The 26,451-nt window shown below is 44.5% G+C and overlaps 2 protein-coding genes across 4 annotated transcripts; one reads left to right on the top strand and one right to left on the bottom strand.

Moving 5' to 3' along the window:
* The first annotated feature begins 1,095 nt into the window (after nt 1–1,095).
* On the top strand, nt 1,096–12,104 carry ILKAP (ILK associated serine/threonine phosphatase). The gene is made up of 12 exons (XM_081006698.1): nt 1,096–1,285; nt 1,919–1,984; nt 3,175–3,231; nt 3,696–3,815; nt 4,972–5,098; nt 6,355–6,461; nt 7,427–7,520; nt 8,313–8,400; nt 9,304–9,425; nt 10,643–10,762; nt 10,910–10,991; nt 11,806–12,104. The coding sequence occupies exons 1-12, from the start codon at nt 1,111–1,113 to the stop codon at nt 11,944–11,946; spliced, it is 1,299 nt and encodes a 432-aa protein (XP_080862824.1). The 5' UTR covers nt 1,096–1,110; the 3' UTR covers nt 11,947–12,104.
* Nucleotides 12,105–13,156: 1,052 nt separating this feature from the next.
* On the bottom strand, nt 13,157–24,329 carry ERFE (erythroferrone). Of its 3 annotated transcripts, none has more exons than XM_081006710.1 (9): nt 24,232–24,329; nt 23,321–23,647; nt 21,437–21,547; nt 20,110–20,185; nt 17,492–17,712; nt 16,841–16,949; nt 16,225–16,315; nt 15,542–15,620; nt 13,157–15,213 (listed from the first exon to the last, which is right to left on the bottom strand). In XM_081006710.1, exons 2-9 carry the CDS (start codon nt 23,513–23,515, stop codon nt 15,115–15,117), a joined length of 981 nt encoding a protein of 326 aa, XP_080862836.1. In that variant the 5' UTR covers nt 23,516–23,647; nt 24,232–24,329; the 3' UTR covers nt 13,157–15,114. The 3 variants fall into 3 exon arrangements, with proteins under 3 accessions (XP_080862836.1, XP_080862837.1, XP_080862835.1); XM_081006711.1 differs by having other exon boundaries at nt 24,283–24,301; XM_081006709.1 differs by lacking the exon at nt 24,232–24,329 and adding an exon at nt 23,838–24,222.
* Between the last annotated feature and the right edge of the window lie 2,122 nt (nt 24,330–26,451).

Consider the following 26,451-nt stretch of genomic DNA (forward strand, 5'->3'; position numbering starts at 1 on the left):
TTAGAGTAGACCAAAGATCTGTCTTATTCAACATTCTTTTTCCGACAGTGGCCAAGTAGGTGATACAAGAGCTACTTCGATTCCCTCTTCTACACAACTACTAAGGGTGCAGTAGCAATGTCTTATTTTGCCTCTAGCTGCCCAGCTAGAGCAAGGATGGGAAAAAGGTAGGTCGGAATTACTGACCGATCTCTGTGAGAATTCCAGTTCATCAGCCAAGATTTTGAGTCTCGATCGGTCAAAACCAAAATGGGCTTCTCGCCTTCTCAATTAGGTTGCTGAGATTCCCGTATACTCTGCATCCTGTGTTCTCCCACCATTAGGGGCCTTAGCTACACTTATCCTTGCCTTGTCCTGTGCTTAGAAAGCACTTTCCCACTTGTCTCGTGCTTTTTAGGCACTGATCCATAGGTGTCAACGTTTCCCTTTTTTAAAGGGAAATTCCCTTATTCCGAATAGGATTCCTCGCAAGAAAAGGGAAAAGTTGACAGCTATGCACTGATCCCAGCGGCTATGCCTTTGCCGCCACCTTCCCCCCCCCCCAAAAAAAACCCCACAACACTGGCTTTTTATCCTTAAATCAGGTCCCATATCATCCACACTTCCTCTTGCCTTGCTCAGGCATCATCTAGTGGCAGCTTCATATTGTTACAAAAAAGTAACCAATCCATCCCAGCGGCGGGGGGAGGAGTTGTTTCAAAGCACACCTGTGGAGGATCATTAATTTGACCTACAAAGCTAACATGAGGGGCAAGATCCCCCGCCCCGCAGAAGCCTCGTCCTCTTGGTGCCCCGTCAATATTTTTCCGCCTCCCGCTATTGCAAAAAAGCATCTCACTGCAGGGTAGAAAAGTAGCAGAACGCGGCGCGTCATCAGAGCGTTCGAACGAAAAACTGGCGGGCCCGCCCCTAAGGATGATTGGCAGGCGCCAACTCCTCCTTGATCCCTGAGCCATAGGAATAACGGAGCCTGACTTACAACCTTCTAGTCCCGCCCTCCAGAGCGGCTGGCCTATGAAAAGGCCCGCGTTTCTTTTGGTTGTTTTTTGGCGAGGGTGCTTTAGCCACGCCCCTCTAAAGGAGCGATTAGCCGAGGGAGGCGAGCAGCCAATGAGAGCTCCGCCTCACGTCGGTGATTGGCATCCAGGTGGGCCTTTGCGAGTGGAGGAGGAGGCAGAGGAGGTCGCCGCGGCTCGGGCCGGCCGCCGCCGAGTGCGAGGCTGGATGGATCTGTTCGGGGACCTTCCCGACGCGGCCCCTTCGGCAGCTGTGGAGGCGGTGGCAGGTAAGCGCCCCGGGCGCCCTTCGGGGCCTGGACTTCGCCGACCGCTTGGCGGAAAGGAGCCTTCGGCTGTCGGCCTCAGGAGCCGGGCTGGAGCTTAGCCGCCCGCCCTCCTTCCCTTCCCGGAGCCTTGAATTCGCCTCATTTCTTGGCGGGGAAGGGAAGGCGCCGCCTGCACTCGGGGCCACCTGCGCAGCCATGGTCCCTTCGAAGAGCGGCCAAGGCCCCAGGTGGGCGCATGCACGGGCTGTGTTGTTTTTTTCATGCCCAGGATTAGCCCCGCTTTGCTAAACACGGTGCAGCACGCATGCGCGTGTGAACTCGTACACGGATGCACGCGTCGCGTATTGACACCGGGATGCGCGCACGCGCGTCCTTTCCTTGGGTGAAAGCCCTAGCGCGCACTCACACATACACACGCATGGGTAACGGCTTCCGAGGTACTGTAATTGCTGCTGCTTCCGTGACTTTCCAGTACTGTATTGTTTTGACTGTTAGCTGCTAGGAAGGGAGGAGGAGCAACTGATTCTGCCCCCAGGGGAATGATTATTTTTTTAAAAAGAAAGAAGTCAATCTGTCCCTTGTGGTCACATGTTCTCAAATTGATATCTGTTGTTGTGTCTCTTTATTTTTTAGGGAAAGAAGGGCAGAAAGGAATTTTGCTTTTTGATGAACTTCCGTCAGTCAGCAGCACTGACTTTGGTATGATTCTTGTATACATCATGTCTTTCACTGACTAGCATGGTCATCTCCTTTTCCTCCTTTTGTTTTGTTCGTTAGGCCCTTATGTAGTGATGTGCCCTCCTTATGCCTCAGGGGAAGACTAGCAGGCACTCTTAATCCTCTTCATGTATGTAACTTGCTTTGAGAAAAGAAGGACACCATTGCTCCTTTGAGAAAAGCAGGACACCATTGTTCCTTGACTAATGTTTTTCTTTATGGCAGTTCTTCAAGCCATATGTACTCTTTGTCCCAGCCCCAACTTACTACATGTATGTCGAAACTCCATCACAAAGTGGGCCTTTACTCCTGGGCAAGAAGTTGTGTTTATTATTTATTAATGTGCATTCATTACTTGCTATGTAAAATGTCTCCAGGTGACTTTCAGTTGTAAATTTTTTTAAAAAAAATACAAGTTAAAACATAAAAAGAATAAAACAGCTATTTACTCAAAAGTGCTCATCCTGCAATATTATAGAAAAAAACAAATCCTACCCTGGCCCACTAAAAGCTTGAACACCACAACACACTAGTGCAGGGCCTTTGATCCTCCAGATGTTGCTGAACTACAACTTCTGTGAGCCCCAGACAGAAATGGTGGGCATTTTAGTTCAGTAATGCCTGGAGGCTAAAAATTTCCCAAAATGTGGGTAGGGTATCATCATATATGGTCCCAACTAAGAACCAAATGCCTGAGTAAACAGGAACATTTTTGACTGGCACTTAAAAGTGAATAATGATGGATATAGTTGCTGCTTCTGGCTGGGGGGGTTCTCTGACTCAAGGTGCCTGTAGGATTGGGAAGATGCTGTGCTGATGTCCCAACTGTGATTTACCCCTTGGCTGAACCCTGTCTCTTTGTTTAGCATGGGCGCCATTCCTGTATCACAGGGCCTTGACCATCCAAGCCTGCATTTGTAATGTGTAGCTACATGCCTAAGTTTACTTTTGTTCTTCGGCTTGCTACACAAGCAGCATTTCTACATCGCACTCAGGTTTACCGGTAGAGTGATTACAGAGACATTGCTGATAATACAAAGGCTGGTTGCTGTAGAACAGACATTTTAGCTTGGCAGTGCTGTTTTATAGATTGTGTGTTCTTTATGAAACTATCTGAGAAATCTGTTTGCTCTGGGACCTGGATTCTGGACACATGTTTCCTTGTGTTTTAGGAACTGGAGGCTCTTTGCTTTTTGACGACCTCCCACCTGCCAGCAGCGGAAACTCAGGTGAGCAGTAGTCTCAACATTTCTGTCTTGCTGTTGATTGCACTGCTGTAATAGGATCACACCTGAGAATGAAACATGCTTGAGTGCTTCAGAAGTTGGTTAACTGAAGGGCTTCATCAAATAGTCACATGTGAACATTTTCAGGCTCAAAAGTAGTGGTTTGAAGGAGGTGGATTGTTCCCTCCACCCTCTTTGTCTCTTCAGCTCTTGTGTGTTGGCTGTTCACTTCCCCACTGGCAACTGCTTTGGTACCATCTTTTATTGCTGTTGATACTAGAGCTTCCTCTAGCTAGGATTATATAAAGGGGAAATCAAGGGTGGTGTAGCCAGTGTTACAGCATAATTTGGCCCATCTCATCTGGCTGCATAATCCCAGCCAGTCAGGGATTGTGTACTCTGTCACAGTATCACTTGAGTAAATGACTCGGATAAATAAAATAACTGACCAACATTTTGTTCCTCAGCTTCACATCCTGCAGAGCAAGTTTCTCTTCCCGTGAGCCATGGGAAGGGAGAGAAGAGGAAATCCACGGAGGGAGAGAAGAATGGGAGTGAAGAACTTGTGGAAAAGAAAGTTTGTAAAGGTTTTCAGACACTCTGAAGCCACATATTTTCTATTCTACTGCTGCCTTAAATTAGGGCAAAAGTGAGATTGCTTCCTGTTGTGATCATTCTTAGGAATGAGCAGGGGGAGGAGTATAAGATGCTCATGAACAAATGTCTCACCTCTGCAGAGTTTCCTGCTTTTAAGGGTATTCTTGTTTCCTTGCAGACACTATTGTGTCTGTATTATATCGGTAAGCCATGTTTCCTCCAAGGAGTGAAGGACAATGTATGTATCTGTTGCCCCCTCTTCTCCTCAGAACAACTTTGTGAGAGAGGCTGGTGGTGGTAGCTTTTTCATGACAGTTCTGGGTTGCTTTTCAGGCAGCTGAGTCCTCAGTGTGGCTCACAATAACAAGGTGCTGTGCACAATTCAAAACAAGAATTGCCTAATAAGATGAATGAGGATCTGAAGACAGGCCTGTGTCCATGTCTCTTTATCCACTGCCACAAAAGCTTTTTTTCTTGGTGCTCTTTGCAACATGGCCTAACTGCTGCCATGCCATACAGCCTCCGTCTGTTTCCTCATCTGCCTCGGGTAGAAGGCTTCTTAGATTATCCAAGCTAACCTAGAGTGTAGAAGCAAAAACATCTTTCGATCTCCCAACTGAATTGTAATGTGGCAACAGTGGCATGACGTGAGTCACATCTGCTTCTGTTCACATCAACTGCATTTGTAGAAATCCCAGAAGTGTACCATGTTGACGTATTCTCTGGTGCACCTGATCAAGCTGTAGCTGTTCAATCTAGTGCTGTGGCTAACACAGTAATGCCACAAGGTTTAAAAATTAAGAATATTCAGAGGGTTCTAACCCCAGTTGAACAGCTTTTTCGTATTAGAATGTATTCTGCCAGCAGATTCTTTTTGAATGTGAATACAACTTGGGAATGTTCCTACATTGCCTTGAATGGTGCTTTCAGTCTTTTGATTTATTGGCATTGCTAGTGTACTCTTAATTGGTGTGTTCTATTCTATAATGTTGCTGTCTGGTAGTCTAGTTAAAGCTTTACATGTAGTTTGTTACCAAGAGGTTTTCAGAATGATACTGTCTTAAGCAAAATGGCCACTTAATGGGATGTTGTGCAAAAGAGAGCTCAAGGATTGAATCTTGTGTGTATCTTTTGCTTTCTTTTTAGATTCTGCGGGTATCCTTGGTCTGAAGGGCTACGTGGCAGAGAGGAAGGGAGAGCGAGAAGAGATGCAGGATGCCCATGTCATTCTGAATGATATCACAGAAGAGTGCAGCCCCCTCCCCTCTCAGATGTGAGTATTATATTTGCATATTGTCATATTGACTCGTGTGTGTGTGTGTGTGTCCTAGTCCTACTTTGTGCTGAATAGCCTGTTTTGCGATATGTGGACAATAATTTTAAAGTTGCTTTCCAGTTGATTTGGTGTCTGGAAATAGTGTTTTCCTTTTTGAAATGTGTTACGCCAGCAATGGTTATTAGACATATCTACAGTGGTGCCTCGCAAGACGAAAAGAATCCGTTCTGTGAGTCTCTTCGTCTAGCGGTTTTTTCGTCTTGCGAAGCAAGCCCATTGACGGATTAGCGCTATTAGCGGCTTTTAGCGGCTTTTAGCGGCTTATCAGCTTATCGGATAAGCAGATAAGCGGCTTAACGGCTTAGAAAAAGGGGGGGGGGGAGGGGAAAAAAACCGCAGGAACTCGCAAGACATTTTCGTCTTGCGAAGCAAGCCCATAGGAGCTTCGTTTTGCGAAGCACCTCCAAAACGGAAAACTCTTTCGTCTAGTGAGTTTTCCGTCTTGCGAGGCATTCGTCTTGCGGGGCACCACTGTATATAATAAATTAGCTCTGGTGTTGGAGATGGCATGCCTTTGAGTGGGGAACACTGTTGCACTTAGGCCTTGTTTCTGGGCTCCTAGAAAACATTTGGTTGGCCATTGTGGGCACAGAATGCTAAACTAAATGGGCAGTTGGTATAACTCGGTGCGATTCTTCCTGTTCCTATTGAACACACACATTCACACCTCAATGCACCTTTCCTCACAGATGTAATTCTGGGAGATACAGCAGAAAATTGGGCCCAAGTTATCCTAAAAGAGCACGTCAGATATTTGCTTTCCATCCTTTTTATTCTGTATTCTTCTAAAGAGGCAAGATCTCTAATTGTGTAACTGTTAAGATTCTACCAGTGGCATTGGAAAACCTAGGATCTGGGTCCTTGTTGATACTGGGGGCTGCTTCACACATTGACAAATTCATAATTTAAAGAGAAATGTGAAACCTGTATGTAGGCAATCCATGTCGGGAAGGAGGACCCTGTTGCCCTGTTCATGGACTGCAACTCCGGTAATCCCTGACCATTGGCCATGCTGGCTGGGGCTGATGTTGGGAGTCTAACAGCATCTGTTAAACACCAGATTGCCTATCCTTGTGGTACATGGATGAGGGAAGGTTGTGCTTTTTGCAGATCCGCTAGTGATGCAAGTTCAGCACATTGTCAGTTTCTTGGCCACTTCCAGAGAATGGGGTCAATCTTGTCTTCCTTTACAGTACCCGTGTCTCATACTTTGCTGTCTTTGATGGCCATGGAGGAGTTCGAGCTTCAAAGTATGCAGCACAGAACCTGCATCAAAACCTGATCAGAAAATTCCCTAAAGGTAAAATTGGGGGTTGGGGAGTGCAGTGTGTGTGCAGTATCATTCTCTGGGGTTTCCTGCTTGCTGAGCACTAGTTTTAAAGCAGTGTAGCTGCTGCTGCTGCACATTGGTGAGGCTTGCTCAGAAGAAACTAACTTTGTGCTTGTTTGGGTACACAATGCCCAGTACTTTTATCAGCTGCACTGGCTCCCAATCCGTTTCTGGACCCAGTTAAAACTCCTGGTTTCAATTATTTGTTTTCCTTTAAATTGTATCCTGCCTTTATTCCCCCTTAAAAGCCAAGTTGGCACACATGTGACTGCAGGGTGGCCTCTCACTCAGGCATTGGACAGACCCAGACCTGCTGAGCTTCAACACAGTGTCCCTTCACACCATAGTCCTGGGGTCCTGCTTAAGCCCTAAAGAAATTGGAGCCAGGCTATCTGAAGGAGTGCCTTCTCTAACATATATTTAACCAAACTATGACATTGCCTTCAGAAGTCCTATTCTGCAGTCCTGTCCTGTGGCAAGTGAAGGATGGTGGGTGGCCTCTAGGGAGACAGCCTTCCTTGCAGGGACACCCCAGTTGCAAAGTGCCCTCCCTGAACGGTTAATCTGAATTGCAGATTTTCATTTATTTCATAAAATTTATACACCGCTTGATTGTAAAGAAAAGATTGTAAAGAAAAAACTAACAACAACCCTCAAAGCAGTTTACAAAAGGATAAAACCAAAAAATCAGAGAGGGAAATTCAATATCTTAAAACATACAAGAAGTTAATATACTAAAACAGATTAAAGTTTTAAGCATCTGGGTAGGCTTGGCCAAACAGGAATGTTTTTAGCAGACACTGGAAATTAGTATTTTAGTCATAATACATTCTGTAAGCAACATTTCAGGTAATCCTGAGCAAGAATTTTGATTTGTCTAGCACAGAATATGTTTTGAGGGAAGTAGCTAATCACTTCTTTCGTGTTCATAACAGGAGATGTGCCCAGTGTTGAGAAAACAATAAGAAGATGCCTTCTGGACACCTTCAAATACACCGATGAGGAGTTTCTCAAGCAGGCTTCCAGCCAGTAAGTGTAAACTTTCCAGGTATATAGGCCAGGCATAGGCAAACTCGGCCCTCCAGATGTTTTGAGACGACAATTCCCATCAGTCCTGACCACTGGTCCTGCTAGGGATCCTGGGAGTTGTAGGCCAAAAACATCTGGAGGGCCAAGTTTGCCTATGCCTGATAAAGGCATTGTGTTAAGCGTAATTGGGACTGTATCGCTTCAGAAAAGATGTTTGCATGTTTCCCCTTGTCAGATGTTCCCTACAGATGAGAAAGAAAGTTGTCAAGTAGCGTTAAAACAAAGCCACCTTCATAACCCCCCCCCCCTTTTTGCTCCTGCAGAGCCAGTGTGGTATAGTAGTTAAAGTGTCAGACTGGGTTCAGATCCCTACACACTTCCACTCACCTTAGGCCGGTCACTGTCTCTCAGCCAAACCTACCTCACAGGGTTGTTGTGGGAATTAATTGAGGCGGTGAGAACCATTTTCCACCTTGAGCACCTTTGGCAAAAAAAAAGTGGGCTATAAATGCAATAAATAAATAATAATTTGATAACTATTTTTCCATTGCAGGAGTCTTTGTGGGTGGGTGTATACATACCCAGTTGTACACTCCTTCATGTGAACTCAACCATTTCAAAATGCAAGGGGGGCTATAGCACAGGTGTGTTCTTAAACTTGTGAGTGGTCCATTAATCCCCCCTCTTTTTTGCATTGGGCTTTCAGTCTCCATAATTGTGCAGCATGACTCTTGGAACAATTTGGAACTTGCTTGAACTCACTTTTTTGTTTCCACTTTCTTGTGCTTACAGGAAACCTGCCTGGAAGGATGGCTCCACAGCAACCTGTGTGCTGGTGATTGATAATACTTTGTATATTGCCAACCTTGGAGACAGCAGGGTAAGCAGCACTAGAAGTTGTGGGTCCAATTTCAATACATTTTTCTTGTTACTGAGTGACGCTAATCTTTTCAGTTCCACCAAAAGATGCTGTAGCAGCTGTACCTTAGCACTGCCATTACCTTGCAATATGTCCACCAAATTTAGTTGTTGGGAGGAAATGTGCTTTGGAGCAGCTCTGTGATCCGTTGGATTTTCTTGGTGAACTCTAGATGGCGTTAAAGACTCAGTGGTGTTGTCTTTCCATCAATTTTTAAGATGTTCTCAGCTCAAGCCAATTTCAGGCTCTGGCCATTTTGTGTTTTAAATTTGTTGTTAGCCTCCCTGAGCCCAGTTTTCTGAACCAGGAAGGGCGGGGTATAAATAAAAATTATTATTATTATTATTATTATTAGTGAGGCTGGAGCCATGCAATAGAGTGACACTACTTAACTTAGAAATTGGGACGCGGGTGGCGCTGTGGGTTAAACCACAGAGCCTAGGACTTGCCAATCAGAAGGTCAGCGGTTTGAATCCCCGTGACGGGGTGAGCTCCTGTTGCTCGGTCCCTGATCCTGCCAACCTAGCAGTTTGAATGCACGTCAAAGTTCAAGTAGATAAATAGGTACCGCTCCGGCGGGAAGGTAAACGGTGTTTCCATGCGCTGCTCTGGTTCACCAGAAGCGGCTTAGTCATGCTGGCCACATGACCCAGAAGCTGTACGCCAGCTCCTTCGGCCAATAAAGCAAGATGAGTGCCACAACCCCAGAGTTGGTCACGACTGGACCAAATGGTCAGGGGTCCCTTTACCTTTACTTAGAAGTTGTTTAAGGGTTTGCTTAATGGAAAGTTGTATCCTATATTGCCCCAAGCAGAGACTTGCAATCCTTGCTACTTGCTCATGCGGGTTCTTCTGTCAGTGCAGGCGCTTCTGTGTCGCTACAATGAAGAAAGTCAGAAACATACAGCCTTAAGTCTCAGTAAAGAACATAACCCAACTCAATACGACGAGCGGATGAGGATCCAAAAGGCTGGAGGGAATGTCAGGTAACAGGTTTCTCTTCTCTTCCTCCAATAGCCCTTCAGCAACATTTGGGTTTTTTAGCTGCAAATCACCCCCCTCTGGCCGCCCAATGTAAATGCTCATTTGAACTGTGGAAAATTCTTATTAACTGTTAGCTGTAGACTATGTGTGTTGGCTTTTTTATTTTGTTAGAAGCCATCATTTAACTACCTATGTGGATAAATGTTAATAGTTGAAATAAGTTAGTATTTTCCTAGCTATATAGAGTATGAATATGAACTGCTATTGTATTTATTGGTGGGGTGTATAAAGAATGTGACTCTGTAAAAATGACAGTTCATCTGACCTTGGGAGCAAACAGGGCCCTTTAACTGCTGGCCAGATAGCTTTAATCCAGCTGCTCAGATGTCAAACTCTCTTCTTAATGAGACCAAGTGATTCTTACCAAAGGTGCTGTTGAGTCATTGCATGATAAAAACAAAGGTGCTGCTGTGACTTTGAAAATATTGTTGCCATGTGGTGGAGCTTCCTTCTAACTAGTTCAGCCAGTGGTACATAGAGCCAAGTGCTGTTGCTCTCTGAAAGGCAATAGCTTTCCAGGTTCTCAAGCAGAAATATTTCTCAGCTCTTGCTTCCTGAGATCCCTTTAAAGAGTGGCTGAGAACAGGGAGATGACAGGGTTGAATGTAGCTCCTTATACTTGAAAAGCATGCACATGTTGCCACTTGGTCTCCTAATGAAGATTTTTTTCTTGAATTTCTCAGAAAAAGTCCTGCAAGGGCACATGGGAGTGTGCCATACTGAACAAGTTCAACCAAATTTTAAGTAAATGCATAACTAGGGCAGGTGTTCAGATTATATTAACAAATTAACATTCAAGTGCCAATTTGTGATCAAAACATATTGCTTTCTCTTGAGTTCTATAATTATACGGTAAAGTTGCAAAAGGAATTGTATAGACTACTTGTGAAGCATCTAGCTAGAGTCCGTAGTAAACTGGATTCACCTTGGTCCCAAATACTTCTAGCTCAGAAGTGGGGAACCCTTGGCCCTCCAGGTGCTGTTGAAATATCTCTCCCATCTTCTCTGAACGTTGGCAATGCTGCGTGGGACTGCTGGGAGCTGAGCTCGCAACAACACCTGCAGGGCCACAGGTTCCCCATCCCTGTTCTAGCCTGGCAACTTTGGGGATTAAACCCAGTGACATGATGAAATAGGCTCTCTCTCCCCACTTTTGTAGGGAAGGACGTGTCTTGGGTGTCCTGGAAGTCTCTCGCTCCATTGGGGATGGGCAGTACAAGCGCTTTGGGGTCATCTCTGTGCCAGATGTCAAGCGCTGCCAGCTTACACACAACGACAGGTAAAACCTGACACAAGTACACAAATGCAGAGAATACAAGTGGGCTGTCTTTAGAATAAACCATTAAATCACTCCTTGTGTTCTGTTTTGTTTCTAGGTCCTAATCCCCCCACCCCCCATAAAACTTATCACTTATTGCTCTTCCAGGTTTATCCTCTTGGCTTGTGATGGTCTCTTCAAAGTCTTCTCACCAGATGAAGCTGTGAACTTCATTATGTCTTGTTTGGAGGTAAGGGGAAGATAGGCTTGAGTGAGAAGAGACAGGGCTGCTTGTTAGGAAAGGAATATGGAAGAGGAACTCACTCTTGTTCTTTGGCTGGCATGTAAGACATCCACTTGATGGGTTGCGTGCCCTGATTCAACCAAGCAGGGACCATGTAAACTTTAATATATGTCTAGTTGCTGTTTCAGGTGGGAAGGGGGCAGAAGAGAGATGGTCCCTCTGTCCCCATAGCAGCAGGTGGCAGCGGGGCTTGTGGCAAGTTTACAAAAACACCAAAACATTCCTTTCAGATGACAGTGCAGGTAGCTAATTGCAAGACTGAGTAGAGGCCCTTTTTTGAGTGTTTCTGTTTAAATGAGATGGTTTGCTGTGAAGGAAAGAGCCCCTTCACTGGTGACTTCCCAGCTGTGGAATGCCTTCCCCAAGAAAGACTCCATTGATGTTGTGGCCTTTTCAGAGCCAGCTGAAGACATTTATACACCCCCCCCAAGCTTTCTAGTTCTAAAGCCACATTTTTAGTGCTTAATAGATACTTGGCACTACTGTATCCTCGGCTGCTGATTTTACTTTTATTACAATACTTTTTAAAAAAAAGTGTTTCTAACTTTATGTCCATGTTTGTACTTTATAGTATACCAGGGGTTGTGGGTGTTGAAAAGTCCCTATACTTCCCAGGTGATTTTTTGTGAACGAATGATATTACAAACATTGTAAATAATTAGAAGTTACTCTGGGAATGAGAGACATGGGCACTGAAGTGCTCTCGGCAAATTAAGTGAAAAGAAACTACCCCGCATTTGTGTATTCTGCTTCCCAACAGGACAAAACTATTCCCACGAGAGATGCCAAATCAGCTGCTGATGCTCGGTATGAAGCAGCCTGTAACAGGCTGGCCAACAAGGCTGTGCAGCGAGGCTCTGCAGATAACGTCACAGTTGTGGTGGTCCGGATTGAGCAGTGATGCCGAGAATAGGTGCAAGTGAGGTCCTTAGCAGCATGCAGTGGATTTAATGGAACAAGTTAGTGTGCCTGTGAGTGTGTATGTGTGTATGTAGGGTTTCGGTTGTGTTTCCGCCCCTGAATGCTCTTTATTTGTAAATAAAAGGGATTTTTTTCTAACTGTTCAAGTTGGTTCATTGTTTCATAGAATCACAATTGGATGGAATGGGGCTGTCTAATCCACCGAGTGAACTTCTTAGATAAAATAGTGTACAGTTGATGCTCATAGTGCTTGACTTGCACAAGGCACCTTGTTTTTTGTATTCCAGCACCTTAAGCACAAAATACATGCATTTTGTGCTGGTTACGTAGAGGAAGGAAATGATGTATTGAGCTTCTGAGTTAAAAGATGCTCCAGAGTTCAAAACAGTTCAATACAGCTTTAGAGAACTAACTATGCATTCGTAGTTGCCTTTCAGGAATTTCCCTTTCAGGCAGTTGTAATAATCCATCTGGAGTTTTAAAAAGCGGCTGTAAATTTTGCATGGAAATTGCTAAAAGAGGATCACACAGGAAAGTTTTTGGAGTGTGATCTCACACCAAAACCCACTGGATTGCTCTCTGCACCTCTTTAAAGGGGATACTCTTGCTATTGGCAAAAGGTAGGTATCAAAAGCTAAACTTAAAAAGCTGGTGAAAAGCTGGTATGTACCTTGGTTGTCATCTGTCAATAGAAAGTAAAGGTTGTGCACAGTTGTACCGGTATACTCACTCCTGAGTAAATGGGAATACACCAGGCTCTTCGTAGTAGAATCTACATCTGGTATGTGATCAGATGGAGATAGAAAAGTAAGCCACACTTTTGTGATGCTGAGACTTGTATGTGACGTTTTTGGGAAGAGGGGTCTAATATTTTTCATAGCAAATAAGGGCTACATCATTATGAGTTTAAAGGTTGCAATTTGCAAAAGATGAAACACGAACTCTGGGAGGTTTTTAAGGCTGCTTTATAACTGCATCTACGTGACTTGAGGTTTCTACACTGAGTCACTGGCCCTTAAATGAGCTGACTCTGGGCAAGCGATGGCACACACGCCTATGCAAATTGCCACTTGATGTTTTCAGTCAAGTGGTGAGCATGTTTGAGTTCAGTCACCAGATGTCCTCTGTGATCATAGATCTGTTGTCTTAAACAGTTCATAGCAGTTGCTTTAGCAAAAGAAGCCAATTAATACAAGGGAAAGCATATATTTTTTAATTAGAAACTGTCTTGAAAACAATCCATTATAATTTACAGAAAGTACACCATGGTGCAACAGTTTGTGTCAGTGCATGCACATACACTCAGCCAATCAGAACGAAAGATAAACAGACGTCTGAGAATGCAAGAACAGCTCTAAAACTAAGGGTGGGTGGTACGTGTGACCTTCTCCAGCACTATTCTGTATCGCAAGTCTATGAAAAAACACCACTTTTTCTCTTACAGCCTTGGTTATTTTGTATATTCCTTCTCTAAGTAAATAAAATGCATTTAACAGCAAGTGCATAAATATATTTCTTAATACAGTGCAATAAATAGACCTGCTTATAATGGAAGCTTCAGTGGGAAGGCTAATGCTGACTGTGCTGCTGGGCAGGGCACCACCTTGCCCTTATCAGGCCGTGTGGCATTTCCAAAGTGAAAAGGGGTGGGTGTATACGGTTTACTGAGAATTTGCCTTTTCTAAAACCTAACAACTTAATATTTGGCTGCCCAGAATCCTTTTCAGTATGCTCTGCCTCTTAAGAATTTTTTTGGCTTGGAGGGAAATAAACTTTCCCTGTTCCTTATTCTTTGAGAGGAAAAAGGAATGAAGAGCAAGGGGAGAGAAGCTTACTTGTCAGTGTTACTCTATATTAAAACTAATCCTTCATGTAGAAAGATTCAGCTATCAAGAACTCCTTGCTAGATTTCTTGATGCAGTCAGTTTTTCCACAGCACTATGTACTGACTGAAACATGGCTTTCTGCATTCTGAACTGTCCTATTTTAAACTGATCTATTTAAACTGATCTTGTAAGAAATTATCGAAGAAACAAATCTTGTTGAAGCAGAGGTGGTGCTCCCTTATGAAAATTTCCACGATGACTTGCAGGGACTGATTATATAAAATAGAGCAGCTGGGGCAACCTGTTACACAAGTAACTTCTCAGGCTAAAATAGATAAAAACCCCCACACAGGAGCAGTTCTAATGCCTGCCTACGTGCCCAAGGTTACAATAATAGTAGAAGAGGGTGGTGCTGCATTCGCAATTCTTGGATATCGTACTTTAGGGTGTACACAGCCTCAGAGAAAATAAGGACAGTTACTAAGAAATGGAAATAACCATCTCTTCCCTCGTCACGTAGTTAGGTTCAAAATAAGTGGCACTAAAGCTGGGCACTCTGTCCGTTGGGCTTCATGCTAAATGGACAGTGCAATCTAATTGACCTAAGGCAATAGAAAACCTCTGGCTAACAGTGGACTCAATAAATAGCCTACCATCTCTTCTCTTTCTTTTTAAAACCCTGCTCTAAATATGGTAGCCAATCTACCCACTGTTAATTGAAAGTTAGCAATGGATATTGAGCACCATGCAGCACAAAGCAATAGGCAAATTCTGCTTGTGGTTGAGGAAGTCACCAGGCAGGCGGAAAATCAACAAAAGTTAGCACTTTTAACTTAGAAGACTTATGAACCAATGAGATAGTAAAAGATATTCCAAAAAATATATAATCCTTTGCTAAGGCTTTTCTGTTGAGCACAAAACAGCATGTATGCTTCCATGAAGAACCTAGTTTTTGAGAACCACTGCAAACAGATTGCGTAATTTTTAGCATCAAACAACAGACATTCAGGAATAGGAGGAACTTCTAGGTGAGTTGCATCAACCCCATTAACACTCGATGCTTCCTTTTATAAGTTGGTTCAGCATCTTTTTAATCAGTTTTACTAGATGCTGGGCCATTTTTTCTCAAATCCAATTCTTCACCTTGGTATGCTTAACCAGTAAACAGCAGTGGAGGTTTGCAAGCTTTGCATCAACAGCTATAGTGCTTTGTTCTGGTGCTTACCAGCTCCAGGCACTTGATTGAATGAGAGGAATGTAGCATGGGGGCTGATGAAAGGCAAGGTTTCACCTTCAGAATACGGTAGTTGGCTGTGAGCCAATCAAATGCCCAAGAGGACAGCACCAAAGTCAGACCCACTTCGAACAGTGAGGGTGGATCCTGTTGCATTGTCTACAAAAACTGAAGCATACTGGCCAGCCTGGAACAGAGAAGATAAAGGTGGGTAAGCAAAGCAAGACAGATTTCTATGCCAAAATTGGTGCTGTCCCTCGGATTGTTCAGATATACCTAGTGCTTATGCTACCTTTTAAAGAGGCTGCATACTTTGCTTGTAGCAAATTGTTTTATAATTTCATGCTAAAGGCCTCCAGTTACTCAACACCTATAGGGAAGCCTGCGTTTAATAGCTGTTGCCTGCATTTTTTATTCAGGAGAGAACAAAATGCAGGTGTTTTGCCAGATTTGTGTCACTAAGCACTGCTGGTTATGACAACATGTTACAACTTTCCTTCATGGCTTTTACTCACCTGCAGGAATAGAATTCCATGGATTGAAACTGTGAAATGTTCATTGTTTCTGTCCAACCTGCTCACTGTTTCCAGAGAACTGAAAGCAAAAGACACTTCATCAACATGAACAGTCTTAGAAAATAACAGGGTAGGCCATCCACCACTTTAATTGATGAATGGTGGGTGCACTGGAAAGAGTTAGGTTTGGATGTGGGTGAGTGGGTCAGAATCCTCATTCATCAGTGTTCACTGTGTATCATTTGGACTAGTTCAGGAGTGCGGCCAGATCCTTCATCCTACCCTGGACCAACTTTAGCACCTGTCAAAGTTCAAAGAGGCTCATTGTAATCCAGTGAGCCCCTTTGAAGTCAGCTTGCAGGTATAGTTTGGATTCAGACCTCCTCCGCAAGCAGTTACTAGTTGCTTAGCATATAACCAGCCCAATAAGTTTGCTTGGAGAGTAAGAATATATATGAAAATTATGTATATTCAGCCTTCAAGGTAGGTCAAGAAGGAAGTTACTATTTCCTCATTTATAGGCTTCTCAGGGTAGCTTACAACAGAGTTGAAATTAAGTGTGAATTTTGTACGGTAAAACATAGAAAGCAGGAGCATGTAGCAGAGTGGAAATGAATTGGAACTGAAATAAATTCTAGCTGGCTGCTTTCCTAAACAATACTATTTCTACTCCACACACTCACATGTTCTGTCGGCAGAGGGACTCAACGCAGATCAGCAAGCGCAAGCGTTCGCGGGTGCGGGGCTGGTTCTTCTTTAGCTGAACCTCTGGAACTGTAAAAGGCAGCAACTAGTCAGCAACTTGCTGCTGCGCTGGAATCCTTGACCCCAGCAGCTGGAGGCTATCTGACAGTGTCTAAAAGGCCTACTACCCAAGGTTCAGAGCTTCACTGAACTTTGCTCTGTTCAATATGCAACCTTTATGTTGCTATTCAGCTTGCCTCAGAGAATGCTCAGCTGAAATCAGGCATCCACTTGAAGCTGATAAGCAAATTCCAAAACTAACATTACACTGATAAGTCAACTTTTTATGTCATTACTAAAGATGCTTACAGAATCCTCCCCTACTACGTTTCTCCTTGAATTCAGGGCTATGTTATTACCCAAGGTGTTTATAGAACTGGAGTTGATAATGTCAAACTCCATACTGCTTCCAGATTCTTATTTCTAGAATGTGCACTTTACTTTAAAAACATTGGTAAGAGAGTGGGGTGGGGATAATTAACTGCCAGCTCCAAATTGCTTAGCATTTCTATCTTGAAGAACCCAACACAGTATCGCTTTAAGTTAAACACTTACCAATATGCAACGTGGCAGTGAAGATGTAGTATCCACTGAAAGGTGCTATGTATTGTCCATTGTTAAGGTTTAGCCCTAGGCCACGGTGGAACATCTCTTCTTTTTTAGGCTACGCACAACAACAACAACAAAAGGATTATGAAGCGGGGGAGAAAATTGTTCCAGCTTTGCCTGTGGTGCATGGAAGTAGAGCGCTGAAGAAGGTCCTTCAAGAACCAAGGTTCAGACATTCATAAAAGGGAAAAGGGACCAAACGTGGATCACTTGTGAACATACTTAAGACGGATGCATAGTTATGAGATGAACAACAAAATATGGCAATATTTTATAACGGGGGACATATGACTAGCTTGGCCAAACAAACTCAAAGCCTGGTGCCAAGATATTTCTCCATCAATGGTGGCAGCTTCCAGAGTTTTTATTGTGTATCTAAACATTTTTTCCAGGGACAACTTAAATTCTGGAAAACCAGGTTTCAATTATTTAGATCATCAGTTGCAGAACACACTCTAATACCCTTAGAAATCAGGAGATTGGGGGTGGTTTTAGGACAGGATTTATAGGGTTGGTTGTCTTGTTAGGGATACTGAAGCAAAAACTACCTTCCCTTTTGCTGACATTTGCAAGAAGAAATGACACCAAGCTACTCACTATGTAATAGAACTGAAGCTCTTGCAATGACCGCCGTTCAATTAAAATGTTTCTCCGGGTCCGACAGTGGAAAGCTGCCTGCACTCGCCCATGCTCCCTGCTTTCTAGAAGTGGTCCACTAATCTGGGCCAGAAAGTTATCTTCTCTGGACCTGTCGGCGGCGTCTTCTTGGCAGTTGTCACAGGCTTTCTGACTGATCCTTTCCCGTTCCCTGATTACACCTGAGCAGCCAAAACACAAAGCCCTATTACATGGGCCCACTCATGTTCTCTGTAAGTCCAAACCTGCACCTACTTGCTTTCAAACACAACAGGGTCACACTAGTCAATATGCCTATAGCCATCTTAACACAGGAAGTCCCAAGCCAACCCCAAGACTTTGTGAATCCGTATTATTTTGGACAGCTGGCTCGTTGGAATGTATGTTCACCTGTTTCTAGAGCAGTAAAAATACTGGACTTAAGAGTCTGCAGGATCAGACCAGAGCTCCAACAAGTCCAACATTCTGTTCTCACAGTGGCCAGCAGCTAGATGCCCAAGGGAAACTCACAGGAAGGATCAGCAGTCTTCCCATGTGATTTTCAACAAATACTCACAAACACTTTTGGCACCAACATCAGATGTAGTACATAGCTATCATGGCTAGTGATAGCTGCTAGGCAAATTCATGGAAGTTAAGGCCCTTTTAAAGCAACCTCCATGGGTGGCTATCACTACATCTTTGTGGTAACAAATCCCACAGTTTAAGAGTGGAAATCTTTGCTAGGATCCTGGTGACTGTAGCTCAGACCCATGGGTGGGGAAGGGAAAACATGACTACTGCTAGACCACACCTGCTCCTTAGTGTCTAGTGCATGACATCCTCAGTCGGCTCCCCTTCATTGACTTCTGCTTAGTGGTGAATCTGAGCATGATGATGTTATGGCAGAATCCAATCTGGATTGCAAGGGTGGAGAAAGGGGGGGGGCAATCTAGATGTTGGACTCCAGCTCACAGGCAGCATGACCAGTGGGCCAGGGCACAGCCCCCAGGGAGCCCCGGAAGAGCTGAGGCAGCATCGGGGCCAGGGGACGAGTCGTTGGACAGCAAAGGGGAGCACAAGATGCTGCACCCTCCTCCCTCCCCAGGGGCTGGGGGATCACCAGGATACCGGCTATGAGGAGAAGGAGGCACTATGAGAGGAGAGCCAGTGTGGTGTAGTGGTTAAGAGCGGCAGTCTTGTAATCTGGTGAACCGGGTTCGCGTCCCCGCTCCTCCACATGCAGACTACTTGGGCTAGTCACACTTCTTTGAAGTCTCTAAGCCTCACCTCACAGAGTGTTTGTTGTGGGGGAGGAAGGGGAAGGAAATTGTTAGCTGCTTTGAGACTCCTTCAGGTAGTGATAAAGCAGGATATCAAATCCAAACTCCTCTTCTTCTACTACTACCACTGCCCCAGCCCCGAAGGCCTAGTGTGGACGTGGCTTGGCTTACCTTGCCTCCCCACAGGAACCTGTAGTGGGGGCGCCTGATTGTGCCCTATCAGACATGTATGCCCAGGGCCATGGCCCCCTGCCCGCCCGCCCCCACACTTCACCTCTGAGTTTCCCTACCTGCTTTGGCTGGAGAAGATGCAAGGTTGAAGTTACTGAAGAGGGTGTCTTAGAGGCCTGTGTAATAGCAGAATTCTTGGAGGAATTCCTGTATATGAAAACCAGTATCCTAGAACAGAAGGTCCACTTGGAATTTGCATTCCAGTGTGACATTATGTGCCAGCACATAATGGCTGCCATGGGCAGCAATGAAGGGAAGCTGGTAATCTATACTGGTGATACGTACCATCAAACACACAAAACACTGACTGAATCTGAATTCTAACAGCAGGAAAGTGGCATGGATTGCACTCCTATTAGAATATACCTTTTTAACTTGGATACCGCACTCTTGGATAACATTTAATGCTGTATTGTTTTTAACACTTGACTGGAAGTCACCCAGAGTGGCTGGGGAAACTCAGCCAGATGGGTGGGGTATAAATAATAAATTATTATTATTGGATTAATATTCTTGACCTTGCCAACAGCCACACTTTTAATTGCAAGTTTAATCATGTTTGTGGTTTAAGGAAATTCAAAGCCGGAGCAAATAACCCAACAAAAGAGAATCATAGAATTGTAGAGTTGGCAGGGACCGCAAGGGTCATCTAGTCCAACCCCCTGTAATGCAGGAATCTAATATCATATTTTAAGCGTATCTTAGTCCTCAAGAGTAGAACTCCAAAAGTAAAGTCTCCATCAAAACCCAGCAGGTACATTAAGACAACAAGAATGTCAAATAAAATCACCTATTATTAAGAGCCCAATTCATTATTCTGTGCCTAAGGCAAACAAGTACAGTGGTACCTCGGGTTAAGAACTTAATTCGTTCTGGAGGTCCGTTGTTAACCTGAAACTGTTCTTAACCTGAAGCACCACTTTAGCTAATGGGGCCTCTCGCTGATGCCGCACGATTTCTGTTCTCATCCTGAAGCAAAGTTCTTAACCCGAGGTACTATTTATGGGTTAGTGGAGTCTGTAACCTAAAGCATCTGTAACCTGAGGTACCACTGTATGTTTGCTTGGAGAGCAACAACCTCCATACCTTTAAGCAGCAATCTGAATTCCCTCAGCAGCTCCTCCTGGGTGATTAAGGCTCCAGGGGGTCCTGGAATGCCAAACTAGAACCGAAAGAAATACAGGACAGTATTTTAGATCCATATTTATTCACATCAACCACCAAACCTATTGTCTGTCTAGCTATCATCAACTCTCAGTCTCTGGGCTCCTAAAGGCTGCTTCTGTTTGTCTGATGTGCTCTTGCTTCAAGATGCTTTACTTAATTGCCTGAAAGGGGCTCCAGTACTAGGAGGGAAGAAAAAGGTCCTTTTCACTTGCAAAGGTTCACATGGGAAGATATGTCTCATATCAACATCAACATGACTCCCTCTCCCCAAACCATTCATGAAATAAATATCCGCCTTTTATTTCTTTTACTGTTATTGCATTTTAATCTCACCTTTCCTCCAAAGTGTTCAAGGTGGCACATATGGTTCTCCCCGCCCACCATTTTATCCTGAAAACAACCCTGTGGGGTATGCTAGGTAGAAAGACCGTTTCTGACCCAAGGTCACCTAATGACTGACTGGGGATTTGAACCCTCATTTCTCAGGTCCTGATCCAACACTCTAACCAACACAACACAACACACATTGTACATTTATATTCGGCCTTTCTTCTCTCATGCAACCAAAGGTGGTGTATATGTTGTTCCCACACACTCCTCATGTCCCTGTCAGACCATACTCTAGGAACTTGTATGCTGAAAATCCTATGACTGGGATTTGGTGAAACACTATTACTAGAGGGAGCATTCTTTCTTTCACAAGGTTTTCATTTCTGTGCAGCAATTTCTCTGTGTCTCTTAAAGTGCATGCAGCCATGAACCACTGCTGGGGGGGGGGCTTTAAATTGTCTTGGTTAAATTTAGGGAGGCTCCAACAGTTAGGAAGGCTCAGAATGTCAATCTGTGGACATGTTCGCATTACCGCCTTACAGTGCAGTGAAGGGTTCTTGGGGGGGGGGTTACCCACAGCCCCCCCCCAACAACTGTACACATCAGCACAGTTTCATTAGTGTCAGATTCATTTCTGTAGTTTCCCCCCATGCAAAGGTGTTTACACCCTGACTGGAGATGAATTAGGAACAGCTTAAGATTTCAATCAGCATGAGCCTGGTTTGAGAAACAACTCATCAAACAGTGGTATTTTGTACATATCCATTTTGGATAACGTCATGTGAGCACTGATTAAAGAGCTGCGCTGGAAACGCAGTGAGTGCACAGCAGACATGAAAATGGTCTCAGAATCCCTTATCTGAACAGACTTTGAAGACAAGTGAGTCAAGAGGAGGACACTGTTAATATTGCTCACCTTGAACTTTTTGGCTTTATTTTTGCTTTTTTTATTGTTCACCCCGTTGTTCATAAGAAGCATCCAAGCAGCCCGGGATTCATCCCTGTGAATCTTTCCTGCAGCAGTTTCCTTTATGCAATGAGAAGTAAAAGAAAAGGCATGTGAAAGGCAGAAACAACCAGGAACGCACGCACACACACACACACACACACACACACCACATTGTCCCAAAAACATATGTTGAGGATTATCTTTGCTCAGCATCTTCATAAGGTCTGCTGTATCCATGTCTCAATCATGCTTCCTTCAGTCTACAACAGAGATGGGGAACCTTTTACAGCCGCATTTCTTCATGGGAGCTGAACACCAGCACTGAAAGTAGGCAGGGCAGGGGCATCCTACAGGATCTCCCCCTCCCTCCTACAACACAAACCCCTACACACACTCCATCATCTGCCTTATTTGCCATGAGTCGTTTTACTGCTGAAGGTGCCTATAGAAAGCTGAATGTTACATTATTTTGCAGCAAGAATACTTTGCCAGATGTTTTTGTGCTGGCAGATGCCCTCGGTCTTTGCAAATGCCCCTGCTTAATTGATTTAATCAGTTCCCTAGGAAAGGGAATGGTTGGGAGATGGCCAGGGAGGGTCTGGGTAACATGTTAAGAAGTGCATACTGCTGTCATGCTTGACTATAGGATTTCCATATTAACAAGTGCAGATGTCTTGGGCCTTTCTCTCATACCAGAGGAAATAGCTCCATTTCAAAACATCTTTGAATCATAGAATTGTAGAGTTGGAAGGGACTCCAAGGCTCATCTAGTCTGACCCCCTGTAATGCCAGTAGATTGGCCAGCTGCATTCTTTGCTAGTAGAATTCAGTGTAATTCCAAGAATTCACATATCTTCTATACTTGGTCTACTGCAATTGCTGTTAAGCAAGGATGCATAGGAGCCAACCTCTAGGGGCTGAGGTCTCTTCAGCCCCCTAATAAAATATTTGAGGGGCCAGGGCCCCCAAAGTTGATGGGCATTGCCATTCAAATGGTGTGCATACGCTGTGCCTTGTGATTGATTATGCAGGGTGGAGCTTACCTGCCCCCCAGTATATTATTCAAGTTGGCACCCCTGCAAGGATGGCTAGATAACTTGCAGTTCTCCATATGTTGTTGGACTTCTAACTCCTCAGCAAGCATGGCCAATGGTCAGAGGATGATGGGACTTGTAGTCTTGCAACAGATGAAAGGCCACAGGTTCCCCATCTCTGCTGTAGACAAAGACCAGTCAAAGTGGAGCATCTCCATGTTGCAGGACGAGGGGGCAGTTAGGAAAGTGTTAGCACCCTCTCTCCTTTCTGCTCAAGTATATAGGTTGCTATCCCTTGATTTGTACATCTGAACAATCTAGAGAAAGGAGTGGCATTTCAAAGTGTTACTGCTAGCTGGAAAATGGGCAAAGTGTTCTTCCTTTACTCAGTGAAAGATAAGCATGTGGGCATATTAGGGCCACCACTTTTTAAAACAGAAGTATTTTAACCAACATTGAAATGGCAACACACATAAAACAGAAGTAAAATGGATTGTGGCTATACATACCTAGTTCTACTGAGCTCAGTGGGAACTATTCCCAAGTACCTACCTGCACATAGGATCACATAGGAGTAGACTACAGCTATTTGCAAAAGACGGAGACATACATTCACACTTGCCTGTGCAAATATTCCCCTACATGACGTTCCAAAGCAAAACCTACTCTTTCCTACTCGGGCACAACTTTCTTTTCTCCGTTCTCTACCCCCATTTTTAGCCCTTGTGGGCTAAATTCAAAGGGGAAGGTTTACTTCAATTAAGGCATGGGTTAAAGACACCCCAAATGGTGAGCTGAGAGTAGCATTTGTTCTTACCGGGTCATTGGATGATGACAAGGGAGGGCTGCTTGTTTTTTGTCCCGTGAGAGAGTCATTCCATCCGGATTTCTTCTCCTGACTCCTTCTGTTTCCATGTTTTTCGGTTTCCATAGAGCTGGCACAAAAAGTCATTGCTAGCAGCCCCATGGCTAGTAATCGAAGTGGACAGCTGGAAAGGAGGGGTCCAACCATCTTCCGGCACACAAGCACGCTGGTAGTTTCTATAGAGACAGACTCCTGGATTTAGGCCTTGGCAAAAGCTCCTCAAGAAGAACAGGGCAAAGATGAAGCTGTGGACCTTCAGATGGGCAGCAGTCGATATTCCTGGGGGGGATTCCAGAAAGGAAGAATGGAGTGCAGGAAGAAATTATCCACTGCTCTTCCCAGCAATGCCTGGCTTGTTTACTTTTTCAGGGCAGACCCAATCAAGACTGTCAGGCTTCTTCAATTAAATAATAAATAATAACAACAGGAAAAGACAGAAAGAAAAGTAAACACTATGGTACCCACACACCTCACCAAGGAGTTTCCAGTGGATTTATCAATTGCCTCTTTTTGGAGGGGCAGAAAAAATATCATGGGATGGTTCCCTACAATTTAGAAAGCTTTAAGTCAAGGGACTCAGGGAACTATTTATCCTTCGACTGAAAAGCTCCAACCAAATGACACAGGGCAATTTCCTGGGTCTTCTGTTGGACAAAACTCTCCTATCAAGGCTGCAGAAGTCCTGCGGTTCTTTCGGCTGGCGGCTCTGGCTGCCTGGGGGGCACCTGGCTCGCCCTCTTCGCAACACCCCCTCCAGTGCCCTCTCCGAGACGCCTCGGGCTGCTGCCCCTCCGTCCCCCTCGCCCCTCTAAAGGTCGCCGCTGCTTTCCCTTCCTTTAAAGAGCTTGAATTCCCCGCCTCACAGAAGTTGCCGCCTCTGTCCACTTTAGGCGAGGGTTTAGAGGGCCACCTACGGGCAGCAATCGCCAGCTACAACAACCGGAGGCTCGCGTTGTAATTCGAATGGCGGGGGGCGGGAGGAGGAAGCAGGAATTCTTCCATTTCTCCCATAGGAAGTGTCTGCTCAGGGAGAGGCTGGGGGAGATACAGATTAATTATTGGAGTTCGGCAACACCTGGGGAGCCAGAGGTTCCCCACCTGTTCTACACGTATTCCCATCTTGTGCCACCTCCATTTTTATGCTCTCTAATGTTAATTATTTTGATTCGTCCTTCCATTTATTTAGCTGGTGCATTTATATCCCTTTTCTCCAAGGAGTTCAAGGTGGCATACATGGCTCCCCCCCCCCTCATTTTATCACAACAACCTTGCAAGGTAGGTTAGACTGGATTTGAACCCTGCTCTCCCAGGTCCTAGTCCAACACTCTAACCACTACACCATGTTGGCTCTCATTATTGGAGCCCATTAACTGAAGGACTCTGGAGTCTATACCTCCTCTGCACACTTGTACCCATCCGACACCACATCCATTTCTATGTTCCCTAATGTTGACAATGGACTTTTATTCAAATTCTATTGGGGGGAGCAGTACATGTGAAATTATTTTATGGTGCACATATCATTATATTTATATCCCATATCTTGCCTCCATTTCCAAGCCATAATATGCCAACATTTGAAATCCATAGAGGGAATATAAGCAATACAGCTAAACAACAATAAAAACAAAACAGCAAATAGAAGCAATAAAAACAGCAACAGCAAAATACCATAAAAACAGCAAAAGCAACAGCAGACGCTTCATGTTCGTTCACTCTCTCTCTCTTTGCGAGGTACCACATTTTCGCAGCACTCAAAGAAACAACAACTTTTTGTTGCCTAGTGAATGGAGGAGTTCCATACCACATAAAAAGCAAAATGTTCTGATACCCAAAACATTTAGAAGGAAGGATTCTTAGGGTCGCCCCCAGACTGTTGCTATTTTGCAGGAAGGACTCGATTGCATGCCTAAACAAGGGTCAATTTCCATTGCCAAATGACCTCCCTGTAAACAAATCTGCATGAATGCTCAATGACGAGCAGAAGTCAGATTAACCTCCGCATAAGGTTTGGCCGAGCAAATCTGGTTGAACACTCAATAAACAGGTCATCTGGAGGAGCTTTGAGTTTCAAGGCTGTTGTGGAAATATATTTCTGCTGAATGTTAAACACGAAGAACGTTGTATGGTTGTGTCTCAGTTAAACACAAATGCAAAATGGCTAGTAAAAAAGAACAATTCTCTGCAGGTATCACCAAAGCAATTTTGTTTGTGTGCGTTGAATGACACAAAGTCCTAATTCATTATGCTGAGAGGGGCCAAAGGGGTGGAAGAGAAGGGAGGTCATATCACAATTCTTTGTCCATTAGAAATATTAATGATAACAAAAGAGTTGCCAGATCAAATTGGTTTAGACCTTCAATAAATGCACATACAGTGACATCTCTAAAACACAAGCTAGAGAATGGAATGATGAAAGTCTACAGAGGAATCTTCTGCTTTGGTTCAAATGCTCATGGAAACATGAAGTGATCTCCTCTGTAGAGCCATACTCAGAGAAATACTCACTGAAACAATGGACTTAAGCACCATTGATCTCAATGGGCCTGCTCTAAGTATAGTTTAGGCCATACTTGCACCAAAGCATGATAATACCACTTTAAACAGTCATGGCTTCAGGGCAGACCCACCCACGAAGTGGGGTGAGGCAGCTCCCTCATGCAGCAGAAACCCCTGAGACAGTGCCCCCACAGGTGCCCCGCCCACCTGCCACTGGCGGAGAAATGGAGCTGGCATTGGCACCAATTTCCTGTGATGTCTTGCCCAAATCTCATGAGATCACACAGAGTGTGAGAAGTCTTGTGAGATTTCCAGGGAGATAATGCTGGCAGTGGCAGGTGGTGGGGCAGCGGTGGTGCAGCAGAGTGGCAGAAGAGGGCAGCACTTGCTGTTTTGCCTCAAGCAGCAAAATGGTATGCACTGCAGCTGCATGACTTCCCTCAAAGGATTCTGGGAGCTGTAATTTGTTAAGGGTCTCCAAACAACTCCCAGCACCCTTGTCATTCCTCCACCGCTTTGTGCCGTGTACGAACCCAGCTACTGTGATGTTTGAACAGGACCATACACTCAAAAACCTCAGTCAC

This window comes from Podarcis pityusensis (assembly GCF_964106645.2).
Source record: "Podarcis pityusensis genome assembly, chromosome: 5".
Taxonomy (NCBI): Eukaryota; Metazoa; Chordata; class Lepidosauria; order Squamata; family Lacertidae; genus Podarcis; species Podarcis pityusensis.